Here is a 25,457-nt window from a genome sequence, read left to right as displayed (position 1 = left end):
GTGCAGCCATCTATCAACAAAAAAAACCCAGCATTAGCCTTCATGTGGAGTCTTGTTTCTGGCCTGCTGATGAAGGTGAACCCAGCGTGTCCTCTCCTTTGACTACCTGGCTCTTTAGCTGCTCAACGCTGCCGTGCTCACTGGCTAATCGCTCATGTTTAGTCCTACACCTCTTCGTGGGTTTGACAGAGCTTTCCTTTCGGGGTAAGATAAGAGGGATGGGACTGGACCAGCACAGTGAGCCCAGAGAAGCTTCAAAAGCTCAGCAGGGACCTCTTACACCTGTGCACCTGATGGATTGTGTTGCTCTTTGCAGCTTTCTTGTATAGGGAGTCACACACTCCATGTTGTGTTGCAGGCTGCTTCATTAAGTGTAACCCCTCCCCCCCTCCTTCGCTCAATAGGCCACAAACCTCTCTGTTCATTTGCTTGTAGTTTATTAAGACTTTGCAGCTGACCACCACACACACACACACACACACACACACACACACACACACACACACACCTTTAACACACATGCAGAAGCGACTGCACACACCCTGGTGGGCTCTCTATCGTGGACATCAGAGCACAGCTTCACACCCCTCCAGTGTGGAGACACTCACGCAAGGCACATACACACACGCATACACTTACAATACAGGATCCAAAGCACTTTACAGAACCATGAGAACAAAAGGTGAGACACAACCGAAGGCTTGTACCTGACAGTTCCACATAAACAACAACATCATTTGAATGTACATTTAAAGCCTGCAGACACACACATTCACGGCATACTAACGGTAAAACACACTGAGCAAGCAGGCTGAGGATCGATTGGCACAAGAGACGTGACCAATCCTAAGACTGCATCGATTTATACGATTGGTGATGTTGAAGACTTTTAATTATTTAGGACTTTCGAAGGAGTTCTCTCCTCATCTTCCTTCTCTTCCTCCTCCCGAGCTCCTGCTTCCTCAGTCGAGCGTCCTCTGGAGGGCTGCATGTCTGCACGTCACTCTGTTGGAGCACAGAGACAAGACTGACTGAACCACGTTGTTTGTGTCCACGATCATGAAGATGTATAATTGCCTACCTGCTCGCGGTGTGTGTGTGTGTGTGTGTGTCTTTCTACCTCCACTCGTCCTTTCCTCCACTGGCGGGCTTCGTGACCTGGACGATCTCGACCGAGGTGAAGCCCTTGGAGGTGGAGGCTCGGTTCCTCATCCTCACGGTCATCTCGGCCACCTCTGCGCGCTCCTCAGCGTCATCCAGCTCGTGGATGGTCGTCCTGGTCCAGCTCGCTCTCCATCGCCTTGACCTACGGGGAGAATCGACACACTACGTGGACGAGAGGTGTGACCCTTTTTCCCCCATTTTGTCACTTTTTAAGGAAACGTTAAGCGACGCTATCAACCCCCCGGCTCCTCACCCTGGTTTCCAGTTTCTGGATGGTGCCTTCAGGGCCTGCTGCTCGGCCTCCTCCAGCCTCAGCGTGAGGTCTCGGAGGCTCCTGGTTCTTCTCGACCTTCTCCAGGTGGGAGCTGCGGTCCTGCTCCTGCCGAAGCTCCTCACACAGTCGCGTCGCCTGCAGGAAGACGCACGCGTAAGCGCTCAATATCCTCGCTTTGAACTCACCGAACTCATCGATTTTACATCTTGTCTCTGTTTCATGTATGTCGTGCCTTTACTGAGACATTTCGAGGGCGGCGCATGTAGCCGTGCAGCTTACATCCTCCCCCTTCTCGTGGATTCTGCGGTCGATGTCGGCCTTGACCTGAGCGAGCTCCAGCTGCACACGCACCGGCTTACCTTCCTCCACCTGGACACACACAAACACACAAACACACATTTTGATAAGTGGAAGATAGGCAACGGGACTATGGACACACGCTAATTTGTTCACATTATTCTGCAGTCAGAACTCGCACATGTCAAGTTTTCTTTCTCTACCGGGACGAGGCCACACGCTCTTCTCCGTCATGGTTCGGCCGTACCACAAACGTGTAAAATCTACCTGAGAGGGTTTTGTTTTCCTTGTGCACGGTCTCGATGTCAAGACGTAAATCAAGAAAGATCTTTCTTTATGACGCTAAATAAGGGACCATTAACCTCTTATTTCCCTAGGTCTCGATGTTTGTGTGTGTGTGTGTGTGTGTGTGTGTGTGTGTATATATATATATATATATATACCCTCTCCAGGCTTATGGTGAGGTCCTCCACCTCTCCCTGCGGCCTCAGCTTGGCTTTATCCAAGCTGGCCGCTCTGGCCTGGTCCGCCTCCGCTGCCTCCTCCGCCTCCCGGGGACGCACTGCCAGTTTGCGCCTGGAAGAGAGTGGGTGGAAAGAGAAGGAAAGAAAAGGAAAGAGAAGGAAAGAAGCGATTGTGGGACTAAATTAAAAAAGTATCAAACATGGTTTGTTTATACACAAGACATAATATAAAACTTTCTGCCCCACTTTGATTCGCAGCGTTATAGCGGCTGGTTTTGTTTTTTTAAGCTTCGATTCAACCCACTTGGTCTCCTCCAGCTCCTCGGTGCGGTGGATGGCGTCCGTCTCATACTTGCTCCTCCAGGTGGTGACGTCGGCGTTGAGCTTGGAGACGAGGCGCTGCAGCTCACTTCAGACTCCTCCTTCAGCTGCTCCTTCAGCAGGGAGAGGTCGTGGCGGGCGTTGGCCGGGCCCACCACCGCTGTGTTAGGACCCTGCAAGAGGAGGGTGTGTGTGTGTGTGTGTGTGTGTGTGTGTGTGTGTGTGTGTGTGTGTGTGTGTGTGTGTCCATCTCATTCAGGTTCTCAATGGTCATCTTTAGGTCTCCCTCTGCTTTCCTCCTCGCCTTCTCCACCTCTGCCCTGATCCTCTTCTCTTGCTCCCAGCTGTTCTCCAGCTAGACACACACACACACACACACACACACACACACACACACACACACACACACACACACACACACACACACACACACACACACACACACATTCAAACATGATTCAAGCACTAATTCTTACCCGTATACCTCTTTCACGTGGGAGTTGAGCTTGCTGTTGGTCGTGGTCAGATGGTTAACTTTGTCTTCTTCTGTTTGGAGATCTTTCAGAGTTTTCTAATTAAATTATAACAATGTATCAATGCATGTTTTGGTCACATAAAAAAGGTGTTTAAAATCACAGTCTATATGTGCCTGCTGCCGTGTGTCTGTCTACCTGTTGCAGTTCCTCCAGAGCTCTCTTTTCCTCCTGCAGCCTGGCGACGAGGTCGTCCCGCTGACTCAGGTCGCCTCTCAGAGTCTCTCTTCAGCTCAGTCAGTTCTCCCTGCAGCTGCCTCCTCTGGCCATGAAGGGAGGCTGTGCTGCCTTCCTCTTCCTCCAGGCGGCCACGCAGATCCTACATCCACAGTTGTTTCAGACACAGAACGTTATCCAGATGTGTCCCAGACGTGTTGCTCTCTAAAATGTCTATAGATCTAACACATTTCAACGATTCTTCCCAGTCCTCAAAGTGTTCGTATAATGTCACACATGCCCAGGAGGAAATCTGCTGCTCAATATTTTAAAAAAAGGTGAATGCACAGTTAGTATGGTACGGTTCATCTGTCACATATCACCTGCACTGACTCCTCCAGATGGAGCTTTTGGTGCATCAGCTGGGTGCAGCGCTCCTCAGCATCACGCAGCGTGTCCTGCTCCTGCGGCGAGACAAGGGCAGAACGTACGTACGTGTGTGTGAAGTGTGTACGTGTGTTTGTGTATGTAGTGTGTCTATGTGTGTTCATAAGTACACAGGTGGAAAGACAGAGGAAAGGTACATCATTGACATTGACGTAAAAAGAGAAGGGGTGAGGCAAAGAGGACAACTGAAATCAGATTCACACTCTCATTTGTTCATAGTCGATCGCACACAACGAGCAACAGAGAGACAACAAGTGATTCAACTTTAGAGTCTTTGATGTTGATTATTATGTTTTTGTTCAAGAAGAGGTATCTTTAGATGTGTTGAATACAACAGTGGTGAACCTTGGTGTGGCTGATGCGATACTCCATATTATCCAGGATGAGCTGCGAGGCCTCTTGTTGTCGACGAATCCCTTTGTGATGATGCTGTTGTTGAGGATATAGTACCCGAGAGGAGACAAGTGAGAGCCGTCCACTTTAACATGGAGATTCAAAACTTTTCAAACTCAATCATGGAGATGAGCGCAGAAAGAAAGGGAGGCAAACCTTTGTTAGTTCTGGGTACTGCCGCCGGTTGGGGAATCCTTTCCTGCAGATCCGGATGCCCTCCAGCACGCCGATGCAGGCTAACTGATGCAGGACCAGATGGTTGTCTGTCACACCTTTACAACACCAAGTGGAGAGTGCACAGGGAATATTTCACCAAATGTCTCAAGAAGAATACATTTCTCTAGATAGTGAGCACATTTCAGGGTGCGCAGGGTGCTCATCAGCTTGTTCAGTTGTTCCTGTTGTACAGAGACAGTGAAAGGACACGGGTGAGCCGGTGAGCGTGTTGTGAGTCAGTGCGTGTCTTTGTACCCAGCTTCTTGAGCTCGAGTCTCGTGGCTTGTGTGCTTGTTGTTCCTCATGTTTACTGTATATTAAGTGTTAGGAAGAGGCGGGGCTGCGGAGTGGATATTGTCATCTTCTTGTTTCCCTGTTTCCATCCACTTGACTATGCGGTCATAGATGGCTTTGCCTGAGCATTGATGGAGTACACACACTGGTGCTGGTTCTGACCTGACGTTACAAGTTATTCTAACCGAGCACAGTCTTTATATGCAGGAAAATAAATTGCAACAAATAAATAATGTCTTGGCAATACCTTTGGTCAGAAACTCGTTGCCAACCTTGACCTGGGCCGCGTTATGCCCTTCTGCAGCTCCCCGCAGCTGACGGCCATGAGGGGGGCGACTTTGTCCGCCACTTCAGGCGAGGGACGGAGAGAAGAGGAGACAAGGAATTCATTCAATTATTCCAACAATGTCTTGTTACACAGGCTGAAAACATGGGCCGGAACACAAATACGCATAAGATTGAGACTGATGAAAGAAGAAATAGACAGAAAAGGCCGGAGAGAGTGAACATGCTGGACTTTTTATACCCTGAGTGGAATCCACATCAGCTTGTTCCTCTCTGGGTTTCTGTTTGAACTTCATGTTGCCGAAGTGCATAAGGCCTCCAGTCAACTTGTACACACTCATCTTCTCCTCGACAGTGAAGCCCAGGACATCAAAGGCTTCCTGCGGACACACACACACAGACGCATACAACACTGACACAGAGGCAACAGCACCATCAACAGGCTCATTTATATCATTTCTCGTTGGTCGTGCAGAGAAGTGTCTCCGTCTTTAATGCTGATTTCAAATCAAACCACAGCGTCAATTACTCAGCTCTGAACTCACATCGCTGAGCAAACTTGATAAAGTTTGCATTTAAACTGATAACGGCAGAGGTTAGACAATTTTAAGCGAATGTTACATTTAACTTTATCGACTGTTAATCCATTAGCTTTAGCTCACTATTTTAACCACTAACCTTACTCTTAAATAACTATTTAAATCACTTTACGTTTAGATAATTAGTGATTTCAACAGTTATTACATGACGTTACAAACTTGTAACCATCACTTTTAGCTATTTCAGCTGATTATCCGTCACTTCTTTTACTTTACTAAACTTAGTGACTTCAACAGTTTTTACCAACTTATCTCACGTTGTTTCAAACATGCATCTTACGTTACTTCCAGCTAATGTGAAGTATTTCAACTGTATATTTAAAGCAGTATTTTTTCGCCTCAACTGTTTTGACTGTGAGAAAGAAAAGTTACCCCAAATGTTTCTTTAGCATTCACAAAGCCGACTGTGAAATAATAAAGTACATGTGTGCAGCAGTGGAGAGGATCTTGTATTTTCTGCTTACATGTACTTTCACTTCATATCTGATGGCGTTGCAGCTTTCATTTCCTCACCTCTGAGTTCTGGTTTCCTTCCAGAGAGGAGTTGGGAGAAGATGTGGTATCCTCTCTCAGCAGGGAAATCACCCCTGATTTCTCCAGCAGATCTGAAGCAAGACAATTAGTTTTAAGGATATTTGTTATGTTCCTTTTGCAGCTTACAGTCATATCACTTAAAAACCTAGACTTTGGTATTTGACTGAGGTAATAAAAGACCAAATAAATGACACCCACTCACAGCTCTCAATGTCGGCACCAGCCAGCTTAGCTGTTGGCCCGAAGTGGATTCGGATAAACTTTCCCTAAAACAACACATAAACGTTATTCTCACAGATGTTCTGGTTGTACTGTTGCCGTCCCGTGGACGTAATTTATTTAATTTGACGGTTTAAAAAAATGATCTGATGATTTTTGTATACGTATCCCTAGAAAGCGTGAGGAGTTGTTGTTCCTGATGGTCTTGGCGTTGCCAAATGCCTCCAGCACTGGGTTAGCCTGAATGATCTGGTCCCCCAGGGAGCCCTGAGAGGAAGAGAGGATAAGAGGAAAAGACGCATGTGAGATGAATTTGCATGAGTTTGTCATCGAGCAAAAGCATACCATGTCTAGCACACACAAATACACACACACACACACACTTGCCTTGGAGTCAGAGCTTTTGCCCCCAGAAGCTCCAACATTGGCGAAGTACTGGATGAGCTTATAGGGAGTTCCTAATAGTGACACATGTCTACACTTTATTTATTTCTTTCTTATATTTATTTTAAAACATGTGTACACGTACTCAGCGTAGATTGGTTTTCTTGCTCTGCAATGATGGGACATGAAGAAGGTGGACGAGAACCAGAGAGAGATCGTGAACGAGACGAGAGTAATTACTGCTGATTTCCCTCTGAGCGGATCAGAGGTACAGATGAAGTTTTCTGTCAGCATTACCAACAACACAGACAGCTGTCAGCGCTCCCCTGATGCCATATAATGGCTTCAAATATTGTTCTGCTCCCTAAACAAATCATCACACGCCACACTGATTACACATCAACTGCCCCGCTCCCCTTTTTCCACATTAAAAACAGTGTGATGGCTTCCAAGCAACTCGTCTCGAGGGGAGTTATCCCACATCACCGCATGCCACTTGCACGCTCCCTTCTCCTCTTTGCCAACTCAACCTCCGCCCCCCCACCACGCAATGACCCGTGATGACCCGTGTTGACCCGTGTTGACCCTGTCTGTGACGCTCCTCACCCATCAGCATGTCGTGGTAGCCGTTGTCTGACATGGAGAAGAGGTGAGGAGGAACTTCGTTGCGTTTGACGTGGTGGCTGCGCAGGTTTTCCAGGACGCTGGCCTCGTTGAGGAAGGTGAGGCCGGCCATGTCGCTGGTCTGGTAGAACATCGTCCTTCCTCACAGTCACCGTCTGACCAGAGAGGATAAACACTAAATCATCATGATTATAGTGACCTGACTGAGATTATCTCAACATCACTTTTTCTTAAGTGTAAATCTTCAAGACAAATGAACTGGTGAGTGTTGGTCTTACAGTGTTCTTGGCGGTCTTGACGGTGACTTTTTTCCCCGTTGTCAGACTGAATCTCCCCAGCAATGAAAGCCTCCTTTTCATGTTTGACCCAGCAGGAGCGCTTCATGTCGTATGGTTTATTCATAGCATTCTCCGGGGCAACCATGAACAGCATGGGGTCCACATCGGCCCCGCACTCTCCTTTGTATGGCAGGGCTGCTGCTGCTGCTGCCAACGCACACCAACCAACTGACCAGCTCGCTCACCTGGAGGCTGAGCAATGGAGAGAAAGCAGACCGTGTTAGAAATAGGGACCCACTAGCACCCAGTATTTGACTCAGATACTCACCAATGCAGGAGGTACGCGCAGGAGGAGTATGGTGGTTGTGTGAGCTGAGGCAACACAGTTTTATATCAGACTTTCTTCTTCCTGATGTGGTCACAGTTGCAGAACCAGCCACCACCACCCTGAGGTCTCATCCATCCAACCTGCCTGGCAGCGCCGGATCTGGGAATTCTCCAGTCTGCCTCCGTTCAGGGCTTTCCTGGAAAGCTACCACTCAGGCTGAAACCATGTCCTTTCCTCACCCCGTCACTGGAGCTATCTTCAGTGTGCTCCACCACACCTCCATTTTCACCCCACCGTGACTCTCCTCTTCGCTGTCTGCTGCTTTTTCTCTGTGCGCCCGGTGGGAATTGGGATGAGTAAAGCCTCTTAAATTAAAAACCATTGAGAGAGACGGAGTGGGCCTCTTTTCTTTTTATATTTTTCAATTTTACAGTTATCTTCATTCTTTTGCTCCACATAATGCCCACTTTCAATCCACTGACTAAAAACCATTGATATGAAGCAACTTTAAAGTAACCAACTCTTGCCTGGATATGGCAGCGCATGTGTTTCATCTGGAACTCAACAACTCCCATGATGAGGAAAAACCAGTGCGACCAGCGTAGCTTGTTGTGGCGCTTTCAAGGAAACGTCCCTCTTTTGAGCATCACTGTCTTGATCGTATCCAGAACTGAAGCAGCTGTTGCTCTTGTTTCCCAAAGGAGATACATATACAGTCCATATTGTTCAGCTTTCTCACAAGAAGACAGTTTTTTCAGCCACAATGTTGAAGTTTGAAAGGATATAGAGACTCTCAGGAACATAAATATTCAAACATGTATATAAACTCTCTGTCACTAGTCCTCTTTATCTTCTCCCCCCTTTTTTCTTATAGCTGAAGGGAATTATTTATTTAACCATTTTTCTATTTCTATTTCATTTTGCGAGAACAAACTGTTGGGTCTTCATCTTCATTGAGTTTTGTGCGTCTGTGTGTGAGTATAACTAAGTTAGTCTCTATGATTGGGATTATCTATTTAAGTATTTGTGAACACACTCAGCTGGTCTCAGGGGTTCCAACGGAACTTTGAATGACTAAAACACACCCACGCACACACACACACACACACACACACACACACACACACACACACACACACACACACACACACACACACACACACATACACACACACACACGTATACAAACATACACATACACACATAATCACATAACAGCTGTACGTTAAAGTTTCAGAGGGATAAACTCATTTGTGTGCGTGTGTGTGTGTGTGTGTGTGTGTGTCAATCTGTTTCTGCACCTGCGGAGTGTTGACACATAGATGATACAAACAACCACATGTGGGAGCTAGACATACGCAGTGCGGTTGTAGACAATACAAACATCTTAAAAGTGGGAAAAAGAGACTAAAACTAAAAATACTTCTAAGAAAAAGAAGACTGAAAGATCTTCAAATCATCACATCCACTTGTGGCCCTTGCCTTTATGAGCGTGTGTGTGTGTGTGTGTGTGTGTGTGTGTGTGTGTGTGTGTGTGTGTGTGTGTGTGTGTGTGTGTGTGTGTGTGTGTGTGTGTGTGAGAGAGCCTAGCCTCTGGAAGTGTGTGGTGTCCCATGAGCCATTTCACTGCTTATGTGGATTTACTGTGTCCTGTAAACAGGCTGGTGAGAGGGTCCATTGTTCCAGCAGCTAATACTGCGGCCGTGCAGCCAAATCCCTCCGGCCATCATCCCTGCCCACCCAGCTCTCCCTCAACCTTCAGCGGGCTATACTTTACAATCTTGACAAACAATTCGGAAAGCACGGCACATCATTTCAGAGAAAGTGATGCATTAACTTGGTCTTGAATTGATGTTGTATCTGCGATCTTAGTTTATGTTCTCATCTTCAATATCGCCATGATTCTAATCGTGCATAAATGCAGTTTAAACTACAGACTATACTGTATTATGTCTCTTATCTGGTGGCAGTTCATGCTTATTGAAACTCTCCAACGTTCAAGGAACTAACTACCTGTGAGTGACGCCCCCTGTCATTAGTCAAGTTAACAGTGCACTGGTATTATTATCCACGCATTAATTCTTTGAGCCGTGCAGCAGCTATTGGATAAATAGGTGATCCCCTGACTTTGGTCATGTATTTCATTTTAATAGTCATTGTTTTGTGACTAAATAGCTGCCAAACTACAATCATTCCCATCAGCCACCCCTTGGTGTTAGTGTTAACAAAAGATGGTGAACTTTCTAACTTGCAAACATCCACATATTAGCATCGCAACATGTTAGCATTCAGCTCAAGGACCCGCTTTTCTCAAGTGCAGCCTCATTTAGATTGATAAACTGTGTGGAGGGAGTAAACCCTAATGCCGATGAGTTTATCAATTTTGCTCTTGAGTCAAGGAACTTCAAAACAGCATTGCATTTCTTAACTTGAGAATCAGCAATTTTAACTTAACAATTTTTAACTTTTAACACAAATGTTGGAGCAAAGATTAGATAAATAAACAATTTTGGATGCAGGCAAATCTACCACGTGCCCTCATTTAATTTAAATAAAGACTGTCAAACACCATATTTTGTAACTAAAAGGCTACTAAAATCATATTCACCATGTGGTCTTCTTGTTGCTCATCTTTGATTTTTCTAATCACAAGCTTTGAGCTGTTTCATCCAACAAATTGTTGGATGAAACAGCTCAAAGCTTGTGAGTCGCTGCCATTTCAAAAGTGACTCTGTATGTTGGAGGTTTCCGCGGACATTATATTGATTGAGCTTTCAAATCAATTCACTTAGCCAACAGCATGACTACTATTCTTGCTGGTTACATTTTGGTCCTGATTATGTGGACAATGCTATTGATATTATGGGCTAATTAATATGGAGCTGTAAAATAATTGAAAACCCAGGCATGGGACGGTTGTGAGATTGTGAGGGATGTGGGAAAAAGAGAATAACCATAAAAGGATGCATAACATCCAAAATATTTTTTAAATTTTATTTAGTGATGTTGGAGGAGCTTGAATGGAAGCAGACAGTTACATGTCCAGATAGCTGGAGGTATTAAATGATGGGAGATGGGAGAAAACAGAAAACAGTCGTTGTACATGTCAAATAAACAAAATATGATTATTGATTTCCCACGTTATTTGTTTATAATCGTGTTTGTAATTCATTGTAAAATAATAAGTATGGTTCTGCAAATAAGCATCAGAATCATTTATTGCCAGGTATGTATGAATTTGTCTTGGTAGCCGGAGCATACATTAGACAATTAATATAGTGCACAAAATACTAAATGTAGATTATAATATAACATAAAATAAAGTGCACAGACAAATATATAACAGTACTTTAAACCAGTGTACAGTGTGTGTATGTGGAAGTGTAATGGGAAAGTGACAAGTGTAAATAATCAGGGGAATTTTAATCACTTATTGTGGGATACAGCAGCCTACCTAAAATAAAAGCAAAACTGAAAGTCAAAGTGTATGATAAGAATATGATATACACGGGCACGCCCACGCTTCTCGGACGCGAGCACGTAACGTAATATCAGCGAATACCCGTTAAGGACATGACGTCAGTACGTGCTTGAGCCTGCCCGAAAATGCTCTCCCGTGTTGTTGGATTTCGAAAGAGCACAGGACTTTGCGATGGAATAATACGTTTTTACCCGGGAGGAAACCCACAAGAAAACGCATGTTTTTAGGCTGAAGTTCTTCGCGTTCCCATTGAGTGGTGAAACGGTGTTTTGGGGGAACTCCGACGGGAAGTTTGTGTGATCGTTTTTCCCGGAGTGATGTCGAATCCTGGGACTCGGAGAAACGGGTCCAGCATCAAAATCCGACTGACAGGTAAAAAAAAAAAAAAAAAAACGACACCGAAAGAAAGCGCTTACGGTGCACGTTTCAACCGGAGCTAAATGTTCCCTCAGTGAGCCGCTCTTGTAACGTGTTGCTGCCAGTAAACCTAACACATCGAAGTGTCCCCTCGGCTCTCTGTTTGCCCAAACATCCGGTTGTTGTGTGGCAAACACAGCCGCACAAGTGCTAGCTCGTTAGCTCTTGCGCTAACCAGAGCCCCGAGAGGACAGTGGGGAAGCTATTCACTATCATGTGGGGGGCTTTCACAGCGGGGACAGTTGGCTGCTAACGGCTCGTCGGAAACACAGACTCTTTAACGCCACGTTTATAAACTTTATCTCTTTAGCTCACACTTGTTCCCGAGCCAGCTAGCGTTAGCTCCGAGTACCACTGTCGTTACCATTGACCGCTAACGCCTGCTAGCTACACCCATTTTTATTGAGTGTTGAACCCATCGCTCGAGCTGAATGCGACGTGCTTCGTACCCTAGTGTCGGACCCCGGCCCCTCGGTACATTTGACAAGGCTAGCCAACATTATGGCAGTTGAGTGTCGTTTCTCTGCTGTGTCAGCTGAAGCGAGACAACCGACTGACTCGTTCAACTTGTCCCTGCAAAGCTTGACACGTTTGCTCTGTTGGGCATCCTGTAACGTTACAACTCAAATATTGTGTTCCTTTCCCTCGGTAGGGCACACATACACAAAGACACACACACACACACACTCCCTCTCTCTCTCACACACACACACACACACGGACACACAGCTGGAACAATGGTTTTTACTGTAGCTAATGTAACCCCACTGTGCACCCAGGGGCCTCTATTCAAATGGAAATGACCACTCTATGCCGCTGGGCAGACGCCTTGTCCTTCTTCTGGTTCAAAGTTGACCAAACACACACCAGAATGTGCTTGCTGGTGGACTAAATACTGTAGTCTTAGAGAGCACATCAAGTGTATGATTGGGATGGATGTGCTTTCCTTAAATGCTATGCGGGGGCCACTTGCTGTCTGTTTATTTTCCTATTCTGTCCCCCTTTTTTTCTGAATAGGGATGTCAAGAGAAGAGCAAACATCGTTTTTGACAGGATATATGCTCACACCTCTAACGCTATCTTCCCTTATCAAATTTTTTTCCTATTTCAGTTGAAGTTTATCTTTACCAGCCAGTATGGTTGTCCAGACTGGCAACAGTTCCTGGTCCAGTGCCATGGTCTCAATGAGAAACTCTTTCCAGAAACACAACAGCGAGAGACATATATTGTTATATTATACGAACGTCAAACAGGCAAAAGTCAAAGGGAGTACAAGTTTACGGAGTAATTTTCTTGAAGGAAAGTGGAAAATCTTGACTGGCTCCAGCTTCTCAACATGAACATTGTTTGAATTTCTTAGTCGTCTAGTGAACTGAACATCTTTGGACTGACGCAACAACACATTAGCGGACGTCACAGTTTGCTCGGTCTGATTCATTATCTGCTGACATTCTATGGACCGCTCAATTAATGGATTAACCAAGACAATAATTGACAGATGAATTGACTTTGGAAATAATCCCTAGCTGCAGCCCTAGCAGTTAAAAGTACGGCCATTTCATCCGTATAACTCGGTATTAACCTAGTAACTAAGTAATTGGGAGAATAACAGCAAAAAAATATTTTTGTGAAAATCAATACGCATGTAGACAGTAGTGTGTGTGGGTGTATTCGAATGTGGAGGGTGTGTGTATATTTGTTTTGGTGTAAACCAGTCATTCATTATGGCAGCGTGGATGCAAACAGAGGTTTTTGCCCCTGACTGTGCCCCGCCCCCACAGGTATGAGTGGAATTCTAATTGGGTGAGGAATGTGCAAAGAAGCCAATGGGAGGCAATGCTGCCCGGCTGGCCCGCACTGTTTGGTCTGTCAGAGAGAAGGGCTGTCTGGGCCACGCCAGAAAGGCCTGTGTGTCTCTGTGGGACACAGACAAAGACCAGGCAAGTTTGACACTGGTTTAGTTCAGAGACTATGTTGGGTGTATATGGACATGTTTTAGCTAGCTTGTGGGTACGCTTAAGTTAGCTATAGGGGAAGTGCTCTAAGCAACGTGTTGCATTATCTTTAGGTTTCATTATCTAATGATGTGTGGATGGTTAGTATTGGACTTCATGAAGAAACCCTTGCTTCACCCCGTCTGCTTTAAGACTGTCTATTGAACCTAAGTACTTAAAAAATATAAATATATACGAAACACTCTCAAGTGCTAAAAATATTATCTATTTATCATTTGATAAAGTGTTGCTTGTTTTTAAGCAAACATTGCTTTTTGTTTTGTAATTATTACTTTGGCCAATTCGGGTTCAATGTGGGCTCTTTGTGACCACATTGCTGGCAAGATTTGAAAGCAGAACAGGGTCAGGGCAATGTTAAATACAGGAAATAATTTGAGTCAAATAGTTGGACAAAATTGTGTTTTTGTTTGAGAATGAATGAGTTTTATTGCAAAAAAAAAAGCTTCTAATGAATGAAAGAATCAGTGACTCAGCATAATGTTAATTTGCCCATGGAAGCAACATGTGCTGATCAGATTTTGTTGCCAGGTAGTCGGATTAAACACAGATTTGGTTCTGCATCCAGGCAGCAGGTGACTTGGGATACTCACAAGAGAGAGAGGGAGGGAGAGAGCTGATAAGACAGCAGAAAAGTAGGAGAATGAGAAATATCTAAAGGGGACAAAGGCAATAAAAAAGAAGGGACACCAAAAGCGTGGGTGAATGTAAAAAAGAGTGAGGGAGGAAGGGGGCGAACCATGCTTACTTAGGAAGCAGCGTAAGCACTCCTAATCCTCTCACTTATTGAGCTGGCAGCTTGTGCAGAAACACACACTTCCAAAAGCGCATGCAAAATAAATAGAGAAATTGAGAGTAGAGAGGCTATGAGTGGGACAACGATAATCAAAAAAGCGGTCGACAAGAGATACAGTGCACTTAAATAAAACAAATTGGTAATTTAACGACTTGTGAGTGAATATTAAACTTGTTGTATTTGTGTGGCAGTTAGCTGAAGGCCCTGCGTGTTTAGTTGCCGGTGCACAGCTTGTTCTGAAGTAGGTGAGATATTTGCTGGAGGAGACGGTCACACAGGAAGTGACATCGTTGTAATCTCATTCGGGTCACTCAACTTAACTTTTAAACCTGCAAGTGCTCTCTGGAGTAGTTCTTTATAGAAAAATGTTGGCTGGATCCGTGATCGTGAGTATTGATTCCAATGAACAGATAGTGGCACCTTGCAAAGGTTTCACAGAACGAGACCATCATGTTGGATTGCAGAAGCTTTAACGAGCTTCAAAGCCTCCACAGTTTTATGGCTCCTGCCAGTACCTGAAGAACAGCAAGTGCTCTCTGTGCTTAAGATGCAGGAGTAGAGCTGAATGGCTTGTTTTTCTACTTCTTTTGGACATGGTTGATTGGGCTGAAACATGTTGTGGCTTTAATATTGCAAAAGGAGTTGCTAACTCCCTTTCTCGCCATCTCCCTCGGACTGTTTCTGCTGTGTCCCCCTCAAGATTGGGTGAATAGAATTCTTCCCCGCTGGCTCCCTCCAGCTCTCCAGGTTTTTAAAGAGAAAGAAAAGGACATGAAGGCCAAAAAAGAAAGCAGCGGTGGGGAAATTGAGAACCAGCTGAGCTGTAGCTGTGTGTGTCTTTACCAGCCGTGACCTTGGCAGAATGAGGAATTTCCTGAGACGTTGAGAAAAGGGCTTGTCGCACATTCAGTACCGCAGAAGAGCTGGTCAAGAGGCGTAAAAAGAGAGACGGGGTGAAAAATGGAGTGTCCCCTGTCTCTGGCAGAAGATTGGAGGATGAGAGTCGGGTGGATTGCGAAGCTGTGACAGTGACGGAGAAGGTCTTCCTCTACTGCTCATCTGAAAGAGGAAGCAGGGGCAAATTAGAAACTTGATTCTCTGTGTGTGTCTGTGTGTCTGTGTGTCTGTGTCTGTGTGTCTGTGTGTGTGTGTGTGTGTGTGTGTGAGAAAAGAGATCTCCGTGTGGAATGTTTGAGTCAGGAGGAGGAGGAATGGATGAGGTCGATGAGGAAGAAGGAAGGATATCCTGCAGCCATTCTCCACGGGTTAATCACAGGAAAGAAACCACGGCACGCCAGACACATCTACGCCACCACACAGTCACCACATCCTAAACTGCTGGCTGGCTGACTAACTTCCTAGATGGCTGTCTGGGCCAAACCAGATCATGCCTGATTTTAATTGGTCTTCAGAGCTGCGATAACGGTTCAGGCGGTGGATTAAAATCAGTTCGAACAGATGCCTTTGAGACGATGCCGCCGGTCTTCATCCCTGAAGTGTTGTTAACACATCCCCATTGGTCAATTGTTATAGATTGTCTTTTGGGGTGGTCATTATTGGATCATCAGAATATCACTGTCTTGATTATTCTGGTTAGTATCTCATTAACAAATTCAAGATATTTGATTTAGAATGATTTAAAACCGTTTAAAGCAACCAACCGTTTAAATGTGTGGCATTTTGGCTTAAAAAATAAACTGATTATCAAAACAGAGTGATTTACCACAATTAGTTGTTTCAGCTGTAATTGTAGGGCATAAAACCAGAGCTTAATACTCTGGATAACGGCTCCTCGTCTCCCTTCAAAACCCACCTCTTCCCCATCTAAGCGATGAGGTTGATTGACAGGATATAGTGACACATTCCACCTCATTTGTCAGCATAGGCTCCCCTTTAGTTGACCTTGAAAGAGAATAGAAGATAAATAGGGCCATAGGTATTTATAAAACACATTCTGGTACATGCGACGGTTTGTCTCTTGCCACCAAACTTAGCAATGTATCTTCATTTCCTATCAGTCAACGGTAGCTCATGAAAGTTTCCTGTTGTAAGGGAGAAATCTAAATGCTGCGTTTGATGTGTCTTGTACGTGCTGTGCAGTACATGTGGAGGTGACGCCCAATGGATTACGTTATGATGAGGGTTTGACATCGCTGCTCTGCAAATCAGTTCTGCTGTATTAATAAACCATCATAGCGTTTGTTTATAGACTCACTAAACTGATTGTACCGTGACGCCCAATGGAAGGAAGTTTTATCCAAAGAAGGTAGCCGTAGTTCATCGTTTGTTGCAACCACAAGAAGTGGCTTCTTCTCACAGCTCCGTCGCCTAACACATGAACACCAGGAAGCAAGTTTGCGTAGTCTAATATTTGATAGATTTCCTCCCTCCAGTATTTTAAAAGCTTTGAAAATCTGTTGTGTGAAAAAACAAACCATCTGCTTTAGACAGAGTGGCCTGGAAGGAGTTCAAGATGCTGAACTAGAACGTCCTTCGGGAATACTTAAGTGTCTTACACCGAGAGCTAATTTATGTTTTTGTACTTTCTTTGACCACGTGCGCCTCCCAACAATGGACTTAAAAGATGATATTTAGAGCAGCACATTTAGACTGTAGCAGTGTAAATATTATCACGGTTTTCACATCAATTGCACCTTGTTGTGCAGTCCGCTTTTTGAGTGCATTACATCAGCCCCAAATACAAAACATGCTGCTTCTTTTTCCTCAGTGCCCACACCGCCCCTATAATCCACACCTGCACTGTGATTTGTGTTTTTATTTTTTTTACACACAGCGGTGTTCGCTGACCTAGAATGACATCTGCCAGCTCTCGCAGCAAACAACTAACAAGGAATTGCACACACACGCACACACACACACGCTCACTCACTCAATAAACTAAATAGTTAGCACACACTTACAAACTCTCAAGGTCTGGGTCAGTATGAGCTTTGCTCTCTGGAGCCACAAAGATGATGTGGCAGAGAAGGCATCCTGCCACTCTCACTGTGGGCGGCCTGTGGACATGAGTGTGTGTGTGTCTGTCTGTGTCTGTGTGTGTGTGTGTGTGTGTGTGTGTGTGCAGTGATCCTGACACTAGCCTATACTTTTCTGCTCATTCTTTTCCTGCACGTCGGATCAGTTTTGCTGCTCATTACCATCCTGTGGCATTCATATTTTATATCCTGACCAGCATTCTTCCTCCATGCAGTTTATTGTTCACCAGCATACATTCATACCAGCCTACACACAGAGGGATCATTTTCATATTTGTGTGTGTGGCTTTTTGTTCATAATGGTTTTCTCTTTTGCAGTATTATGTGCCAAGAACCTCGCAAAGAAAGACTTCTTTCGTAAGTACCTTTTCGCTCATTTTTATGTGCATGAATCCTCCGTTATGACGGCCGGTATACGTGATGAGATGATGTGTTCAATGAGGGTCTGTGTTCCCCATCAAAACCAACACTGTAAGCAAACTGGTGGCGTTGCTGTTCTGTGTCATGATCATACACATTCCTAAGACCTCCAGGACAAGAGTCTTCATTTCCATCAGTTTCACTATGCCATGATTACATTATGCACCAACTACAACCAAATAGAATATGCTCTTATTGGGTTAGAGCGTTTTCAAATTGCAGGCCGGTCTCAGTGAAGGTACAGATAAGAAGAATAATCCGCTAAATGTCCGCAGAAGCAGAACGCTTTTTTCTTGTTTTAATGGCGATACGTTATCTGCAGCGCTTCAGCCAATTGAGATATTTCTAATACTTGGATATTATCTTCTTTGTGATTCGATGTTGTGAATGAGAACTATTAATTAGAGCTGTGTGCATGCAGGCCTGCCAGATCCATTTGCCAAGGTTGTGGTGGACGGATCAGGTCAATGCCACTCGACGGACACAGTCAAGAGCACACTGGACCCCAAATGGAATCAGCACTACGACCTGTGAGTCTCCCACAACATCACTCTTTGAATGCTTTCTTACTGGTTTACTTGTTTGGCTTTTAATGGTTCGAATATAAGTACATGATTTGGTCGTTGAGGTGTCGTCTAACTGTAAGGGACACTTTATGTTTGAGCTAATGTGGTATTTCCTACAAGTTTCTTTTATTCATCTTGTGAATAAAAGAAAGTTGTGATAAAATATTTTCTCAGGTTGCTCACGCTGATACCAGACTGTGTTGTAAAACATGGAGCAAACACATGAGAATGTTCCATCTGTTTTTCAGCTACATTGGAAAGACAGACTCCATCACCATCAGTATATGGAACCACAAGAAGATCCATAAACGACAAGGGGCGGGCTTCCTAGGCTGCATACGACTGCTCTCCAACGCCATCAGCAGGCTAAAAGACACAGGATGTAAGGCTCGTCTTCCTTTCGTTCTCTGCCCACTGATTTTTAAATTTCACATGAATGCAAATCACAGATGTCAATTAAAGAGGAAAAGCTTTTGGTTTACATTTCCTCTTTCCTCTTCTTCCAGACCAGCGTCTAGATCTATGTAAGCTGAACCCCTCGGACAGTGACGCAGTGCGGGGGCAGATCGTAGGTAAGGCTGGACCCACAGACGTATTATCGGTACAAATGACCCCAGGCGCCTTTCTGTCACCCTGCCTCTGCATCTCTCTGACCTTTACCACCGGCTTGTTTCCAGTGAGCTTACAGACGAGAGATCGCATCGGCAGCGGAGGTCCCGTGGTGGACTGCAGAGGACTGTTGGAGAATGATGGGTGCGTGTGTCAACAGATGTTTATGCTGCCGGCTCTAAAACATATATATCTCAGAGAAACACTTATTATTCTGTTATTATCATTATTATTATTATTATTACGAATAAACAAAAAATACCAGCCTCAAATGTTGTCAAATTCTATGGACTCTGATATTTTCATGACTGATTGTGTAAACTGATTAAATTCAGTCTTCTGATAATACAGCTCTTCTTTGTCATGCTGGGATCCCATGTGAAGTTGGACTGTGACCTATTTTTGGTGCTTGTTGTGTTGCAAGATCACTTAAGTCATCGTAACTATTTATTTAATTATTTCCCAATCTCTCAATCACAAGCCAGCCACGAGTTAAAGAATACCCTGCTTCATGGTCTATTTTACCATAAATGGGACCGTAGTGTTGTAAATCAACATCATGCTGGGTTGAAGAAGATTTGAATCTAGCGATTGAGATCATGAACTCATGTTTACAATGTCCACCGAGGTAATAAATCAAGTGAGAAGCAGAGTCATTTTCTCATAAACTTCTATACAATTGGACTTAATTTTCAAACGGACTGTGACTCTTGATGGCCAGTAGAGAGAATGCATATTTAACACACGTACGCATTGGGTTCTCTTCTCAGACCCAGAAGCTTGAGTTCAGTAACATAGAGAACATCTGACTTCAGTGGCTTGTGTGTGTTGTGCGTTTGGAGGCCTGTGTTTGAGGGATGCTTCAGTGAAGAGCCCCTGCCTTACTCGGACCCCACTGGTGCGGCGGGCGGCGGGAACTGTCGACTTGACTCACCCGGTCAGGAGGGCCGTCTTCAGACGCAGCGAATCAGAGGGCAGGACTCAAGAGGACACGGCCACACCCCTCAGAACAGACCTCATGGGCACCAACCGCCTGACCTGCCGGAGGGATATGGTCAGTCAAACGTTACTCTTGATGTTCAAGTCATCTCTCAAACATCTCCGGCTGTATTTATGAAGTCATGTGACGTCTTTTTCTTCTTCGTTTTAAAACAGAGCAACGGACAACAGTACAGGGCCAGGTGTACTTCCTTCACACACAGACGGGCGTCAGCACTTGGCACGACCCTCGGATACCACGGTACGATTACCCCCCACTTCACTCACGTCAAGTCCAAGCATCACCTGAAAAGAGACGGACCTTGAATAAACCCCTCTGACAAACTAGGCCATTGCAGCAGCAGACATTGAGAAGAATATAACAGAAAGAAGGAACAGGAGGAATCACCCCACATGGGATGTGTTTTGGATTATAGAGTGAATATACTGCATATTTGTAATGCTCTGTAATTCAAGGGATTATTCTATTGGGGCTGGTAAATTTTAAATATACATTTAGCAATTAAATAAACAAAATAAGCTCCCGCTTTCTTGTTGGTGAAACACTACATGCTGTTCCCTGATGCATCATACTTCTGGTCCATGTTCTCCTTACTTTGTTCTGCACCGATTGCTTTAACCGATTAAGAGGAAATCTCATGTTGTTTCCCTCGGCCGCTGGCGCCTGGGTTTAGATCAGTATGAGGGGTTAAGAACATACAGTATGTAGGGTCAACGTTGAGACGGGTCAGGTTATACTGGTGTCGTGGATATTGAGCCGCTGAATGAAGCCTCCGTCTGGTTACTTGTTACCGGTGCAGGGACCTGGCCAGTGTGAGCTGCGAGGAACTTGGGCCGCTGCCAGTGGGCTGGGAGGTCCGAAGCACGGTGTCGGGGCGGATCTACTTTGTGGACCACAACAACCGAACCACTCAGTTCACAGACCCGCGACTACACACTATTATCAGGTACGCGCACGCACTCACACTTGAAACACTCTACTGTATCCCTCGTGGCAAAGTCAATCAATACCTGGGGCGCGGCAGACATCCATGACGCATACTAAATAAGTGGTTTCATAACTAATCTGAACATTTAATCTCTCACAGCTGTAATGCTGAAGTCAGACTGGTTCTGATCATGACCTACTAACAGTCATCAGCTCTGCTGATAACGCTGAATCGGCTCTGAGCGAATGCACACACTGTAATTGGATTAGGACTGCTCTTTTTTTGTCTTCTGTCAATTGACAGTCTGTCATGTTGTCTCTTCTCTGTCCTCATCTTCCGCCTCCTTCTTCTTCTTCCCACCTCCAGCCAGCAGTCCCAAGCGAAGGAATCCTCACAAGCCCCCCAGATGGACGTGGGGGGTGAGGAAGGAGTCGGTGGAGGAGTCGTGGGAGGAGGAGATGGAGATGTGGCGGCGCGCTACGAAAGAGACTTGGTCCATAAGTTAAAGCTGCTCCGCCATGAGCTGTCTTTGCAGCAGCCTCAAGCCGGACACTGTCGCATAGAGGTGTCCCGGGAGGAGATCTTTGAGGTGGGTAAAAAAAAAATGCTGCTGCTGCTGCCATCTCTCTTTCTCATATACGCATGCAGATAGATCTATGAAAGCAGTGTGGAGTGTGGGCTCCTGTGAACATTTACATTCATACAGACACACGACTCCTGCCTCATCATCACAACAATCTATTATTTCAGTGTCTTTCTCTGAATAGCACCGATGTGCATATTAATAAACAGTCTACTGAAACACAGATCTCAGGGGCTCTGTTGTGGCTCACTTTTCATCTCTGAAAATGTGTTAATGTTGTGTGTGTGTGTGTGTGTGTGTGTGTGTGTGTGTGTGTGTGTGTGTGTGTGTGTGTGTGTGTGTGTGTGTGTGTGTGTGTGTGTGTGTGTGTGTGTGTGTGTGTGTGTGTGTGTGTGTGTGTGTGTGTGTGTGTGTGTGTGTCGGTATAGGAGTCATATCGGCAAATAATGAAGATGAGGCCCAAAGACCTAAAGAAACGCCTGATGGTGAAATTCAGGGGAGAGGAGGGCCTGGACTACGGGGGGGTGGCCAGGTAATTTGCTATTCACACCTCCGAGCACTTCTGCGTTTGTTTGGAGGAAACCATATTCATCAGCTTCATCAGTCACATCCCATGATAAGTGGAGTTTAAGTGGTATAAGTATACATTCATGAGTTTAAAATAAACAAATTTTAGCTAACCAAATTATAATTGAGTTGGAAACACTTAAATGGAAAACACATCGCTAAAAATACTAAAACAAGAATTTAGGGAGTGTTATGGACAAATTTCCACTGCCTATAATTTCCCACTCTGCCGTTGTTTTTAGTTGTCTCATTTTGAACATTTGATTTCCTTAACGTCCAGTTGATCAGCTAGAGCTGCAGCAAAGCCTCCTCAAGGGGGTGAACATGTTGGACGTAAAAACAGCTTCATGTGTTAAAGTGCTACATCCGTTCATTAGAGCTGCTGGTTTAAAAAATAAAAAGGAGAATTCAGTGGACACACAGACTACATCATATATAATTTGCTTTTTTTTTTTCCTCCATTTTTTAATGATGAATTAATGTCTCCAAATTTCTCCTAAGAGTTTTTAACATGTGTTAACGATGTGGTGGTTGTCTGTAGGGAGTGGCTGTACCTGCTGTGTCATGAAATGTTGAACCCCTATTACGGCCTGTTCCAGTACTCCACAGACAATATCTACACACTACAGATCAACCCCGACTCCTCCATCAATCCTGTGAGTGTACACACACACACACGCACACACGCACAGACACACAGACAGCACTTCACGGTCACACCGCGTAAGGCGATTCTCTTTGATCCCACGTGACCGCCTCTGTCCGTTTCTCCGGCTGTTTTACTTTCTTTCAGGACCATCTGTCATATTTCCACTTTGTGGGCCGTGTGATGGGCCTGGCAGTTTTTCACAGTCACTACATCAACGGGAGCTTCACGTTGCCCTTCTACAAACAGCTGCTAGGCAAACCCATCCAGCTCAACGACCTGGAGACCACCGACCCCGAGTTGCACAAGAGCCTTGTCTGGATATTGTGAGCGAACGCACCGGCACACCAGTCGTTCTGACAGCAGAGGGCTTTTGCATCATGAACTCTTTCTTAGTTGTTGATTTGTTTTCTTCTTTCTCTTGCACTGTCCCCGTCTGGATACGAACAGATCACAGTTTCAGTGTTAACTCTTCCTTTCTGTGCAGAGAGAACGACATCACTTCAGTCCTCGATCACACGTTCTGCGTGGAGCACAATGCCTTTGGGAAGTTCTCACAACACGAACTCAAACCTAACGGCCGCAATATCCCCGTCACCGAGGACAACAAAAAAGAATACGTCAGGTGAGAACAGTGAGGCGGTTATGTTCTGTCTTGGATGTGGGCGTTGCCCAAACTGTGCCCTTGACACAGAGCGTAAACCATATTCTGTCTTGTCAGCAGAAAGAGCTCCTGTGCAAAATGCTGTTGCCAAGTTATTGCTGTGTACTTATTTAGCCTGCTCGATGTGTTTTTGCTTTTCAGGCTTTATGTTAACTGGAGGTTTATGCGGGGAATTGAAGCCCAGTTTCTGGCTCTACAGAAGGGATTCAGTGAGCTCATCCCCCAGCACCTCCTCAAACCTTTTGACCATAAAGAACTTGAGGTACGCGTGCTGTCCAGCTCCTCACTTGCCATATTATTTGTTTTTAACAATTATGCTTTTCATGCCATTGTTGCTTCTTCTTAATTGATTCCTCTCCCTCTCTTCACCTTCAACCCTCCTGCCTCTCTTCCTCCTCCTCCTCCTCCAGTTGATCATCGGCGGTCTGGGGAAGATAGATCTTGCAGACTGGAAGACGAACACGCGCCTGAAGCACTGCACAAGTGAAAGCAACGTGGTGCGGTGGTTCTGGCAGGCGGTGGAGGCCTTCAGCGAGGAGAGGAGAGGACGCCTCCTGCAGTTCGTCACGGGCTCCACAAGGGTCCCATTACAAGGGTTCAAAGCGCTTCAGGGTGGGTCATGGACTGGCACAGACGCTAGAAGCAGAAAATTATTTGATTATTCAAATCAGTTCCAATTAAATTTTACCAACAAAATACCGAAGTACAAATGCAAACTTACACATTTTCATAAAACACACTTCAATGTGCAGTTAGAGACGCTACAATGACATTAGCATCAGCTGATTTACTTTCACCATTTGAAGACTGAAGGGTGATCTGTGTACCAGAGTAGAGCAGTGATAACTAGAATGTATGTGTGTAAGGTTCTACAGGTTCTGCAGGACCAAGGCTCTTCACCATCCATTTGATAGACGCCAACACGGACAACCTGCCCAAGGCTCACACATGGTGAGGACACATAAAAGAAGATGATGACGCCGGTTTCTCTCTTCATATTTGCAAGTTTATGTCACTAATTATCCTTCTCTGTCTCTAGTTTTAACCGGATAGACGTCCCTCCCTACGAGTCTTACGAGAAACTCTACGAGAAACTGCTGACGGCCGTGGAGGAGACCTGCGGCTTCGCTGTGGAGTGACTGATCCGCAACCAAACCAACGTACACACAGTCACACTTGCGCTTGCACTTGCACACAAACTATTTGACTTTTTACATATATATATACACACGAACACACATCAGCAGAATATCAAGTATACGCGGAGTATACGGAGCGGCCAAGAACACGCGGCCTCTTGCCGCCTCTTGACCACCGGACTGTGGGGGTTTAAAGGAGGAAGCACAGCGGGAGAGTAAAGGATTAAAAAGAAGAAAAAACAGACAAAAAAATAAAGTATTTTAAAATTTTTCAGATGTTTTGAAGAAGCATTTTTATCCTTCAGTTTTAACAAGCTATGATGTCATTCTTCAGAATGTCTACCGCCACAGCCAATTTGACTCCCAACACACTCGAGTCAAAGGACAGAATCGGCCAATCACATGCGAGCCTGGGAACAGAGACCTTGAATTCAGACGTGTGACGAACAAGGCGGAGACTGATTGTCTTTCTGTCTGACAAGCTGATTGAGTAGTATTCATGCTTCATGTTTAACCACTGTCGCGTACCAGAACGTGTGCATGTACGTGTGAATGTGTGTGTGTGAGAGACTGAGATTGTATTTTTGTCTGTGTGAGTGAATGTGTATGGGTGTGTGTCAGGCATGGCACCCGGTTACGCTGTAAAAATGATCAAATGAGCCTGCTCTTCTGTTTTGGTAACCTTTTGTCTCTTCCGTTTGTATCTGCTACCACTCTGATCCACTCTGATATTTTATTATTTATTACTAAGTGATTACTGACCAAGCTGCTATTTGCTCTACAAAGAGCCCACACTAATCTCTTGATCACCCCCTCTACCAGA

General features: G+C 45.0%; 1 protein-coding gene and 1 pseudogene across 2 annotated transcripts; one reads left to right on the top strand and one right to left on the bottom strand.

Moving 5' to 3' along the window:
- Nucleotides 1–1,252: 1,252 nt before the first annotated feature.
- LOC137786440 (myosin-16-like) lies at nt 1,253–8,093 on the bottom strand (annotated as a pseudogene).
- A 3,300-nt stretch (nt 8,094–11,393) lies between these two features.
- smurf1 (SMAD specific E3 ubiquitin protein ligase 1) lies at nt 11,394–24,904 on the top strand. 2 transcript variants are annotated; one of them, XM_068578413.1, is made up of 18 exons: nt 11,394–11,663; nt 17,831–17,869; nt 18,354–18,462; nt 18,747–18,880; nt 19,005–19,070; nt 19,176–19,251; nt 19,950–20,161; nt 20,263–20,347; nt 20,907–21,053; nt 21,402–21,624; nt 22,047–22,150; nt 22,727–22,841; nt 22,979–23,157; nt 23,319–23,456; nt 23,637–23,757; nt 23,906–24,107; nt 24,371–24,446; nt 24,535–24,904. In XM_068578413.1, exons 1-18 carry the CDS (start codon nt 11,609–11,611, stop codon nt 24,632–24,634), a joined length of 2,181 nt encoding a protein of 726 aa, XP_068434514.1. In that variant the 5' UTR covers nt 11,394–11,608; the 3' UTR covers nt 24,635–24,904. The 2 variants fall into 2 exon arrangements, with proteins under 2 accessions (XP_068434514.1, XP_068434512.1); XM_068578411.1 differs by having other exon boundaries at nt 24,362–24,446.
- The last annotated feature ends 553 nt before the right edge of the window (nt 24,905–25,457 follow it).

Source organism: Clinocottus analis, unplaced genomic scaffold, assembly GCF_023055335.1.
Source record: "Clinocottus analis isolate CAN_PGR_092001 unplaced genomic scaffold, fCliAna1.0.p SCAF_16, whole genome shotgun sequence".
NCBI classification, from domain to species: Eukaryota; Metazoa; Chordata; class Actinopteri; order Perciformes; family Cottidae; genus Clinocottus; species Clinocottus analis.
The sequence above is the reverse complement of the archived record's forward strand: the minus strand, read 5'-3'. Positions and strand labels throughout refer to the sequence as shown.

What these genes read in the sequence shown, in the direction of transcription:
- smurf1 (XM_068578411.1), top strand. Translation starts at nt 11,609, where the DNA reads ATGTCGAATCCTGGGACTCGGAGAAACGGGTCCAGCATCAAAATCCGA. An exon ending in CGACTACACACTATTATCAG is followed by an intron (nt 21,054 to 21,401) that starts GTACGCGCACGC and finishes TCCCACCTCCAG; the next exon opens with CCAGCAGTCCCAAGCGAAGG. An exon ending in CTGCCCAAGGCTCACACATG is followed by an intron (nt 24,447 to 24,534) that starts GTGAGGACACAT and finishes CTCTGTCTCTAG; the next exon opens with TTTTAACCGGATAGACGTCC.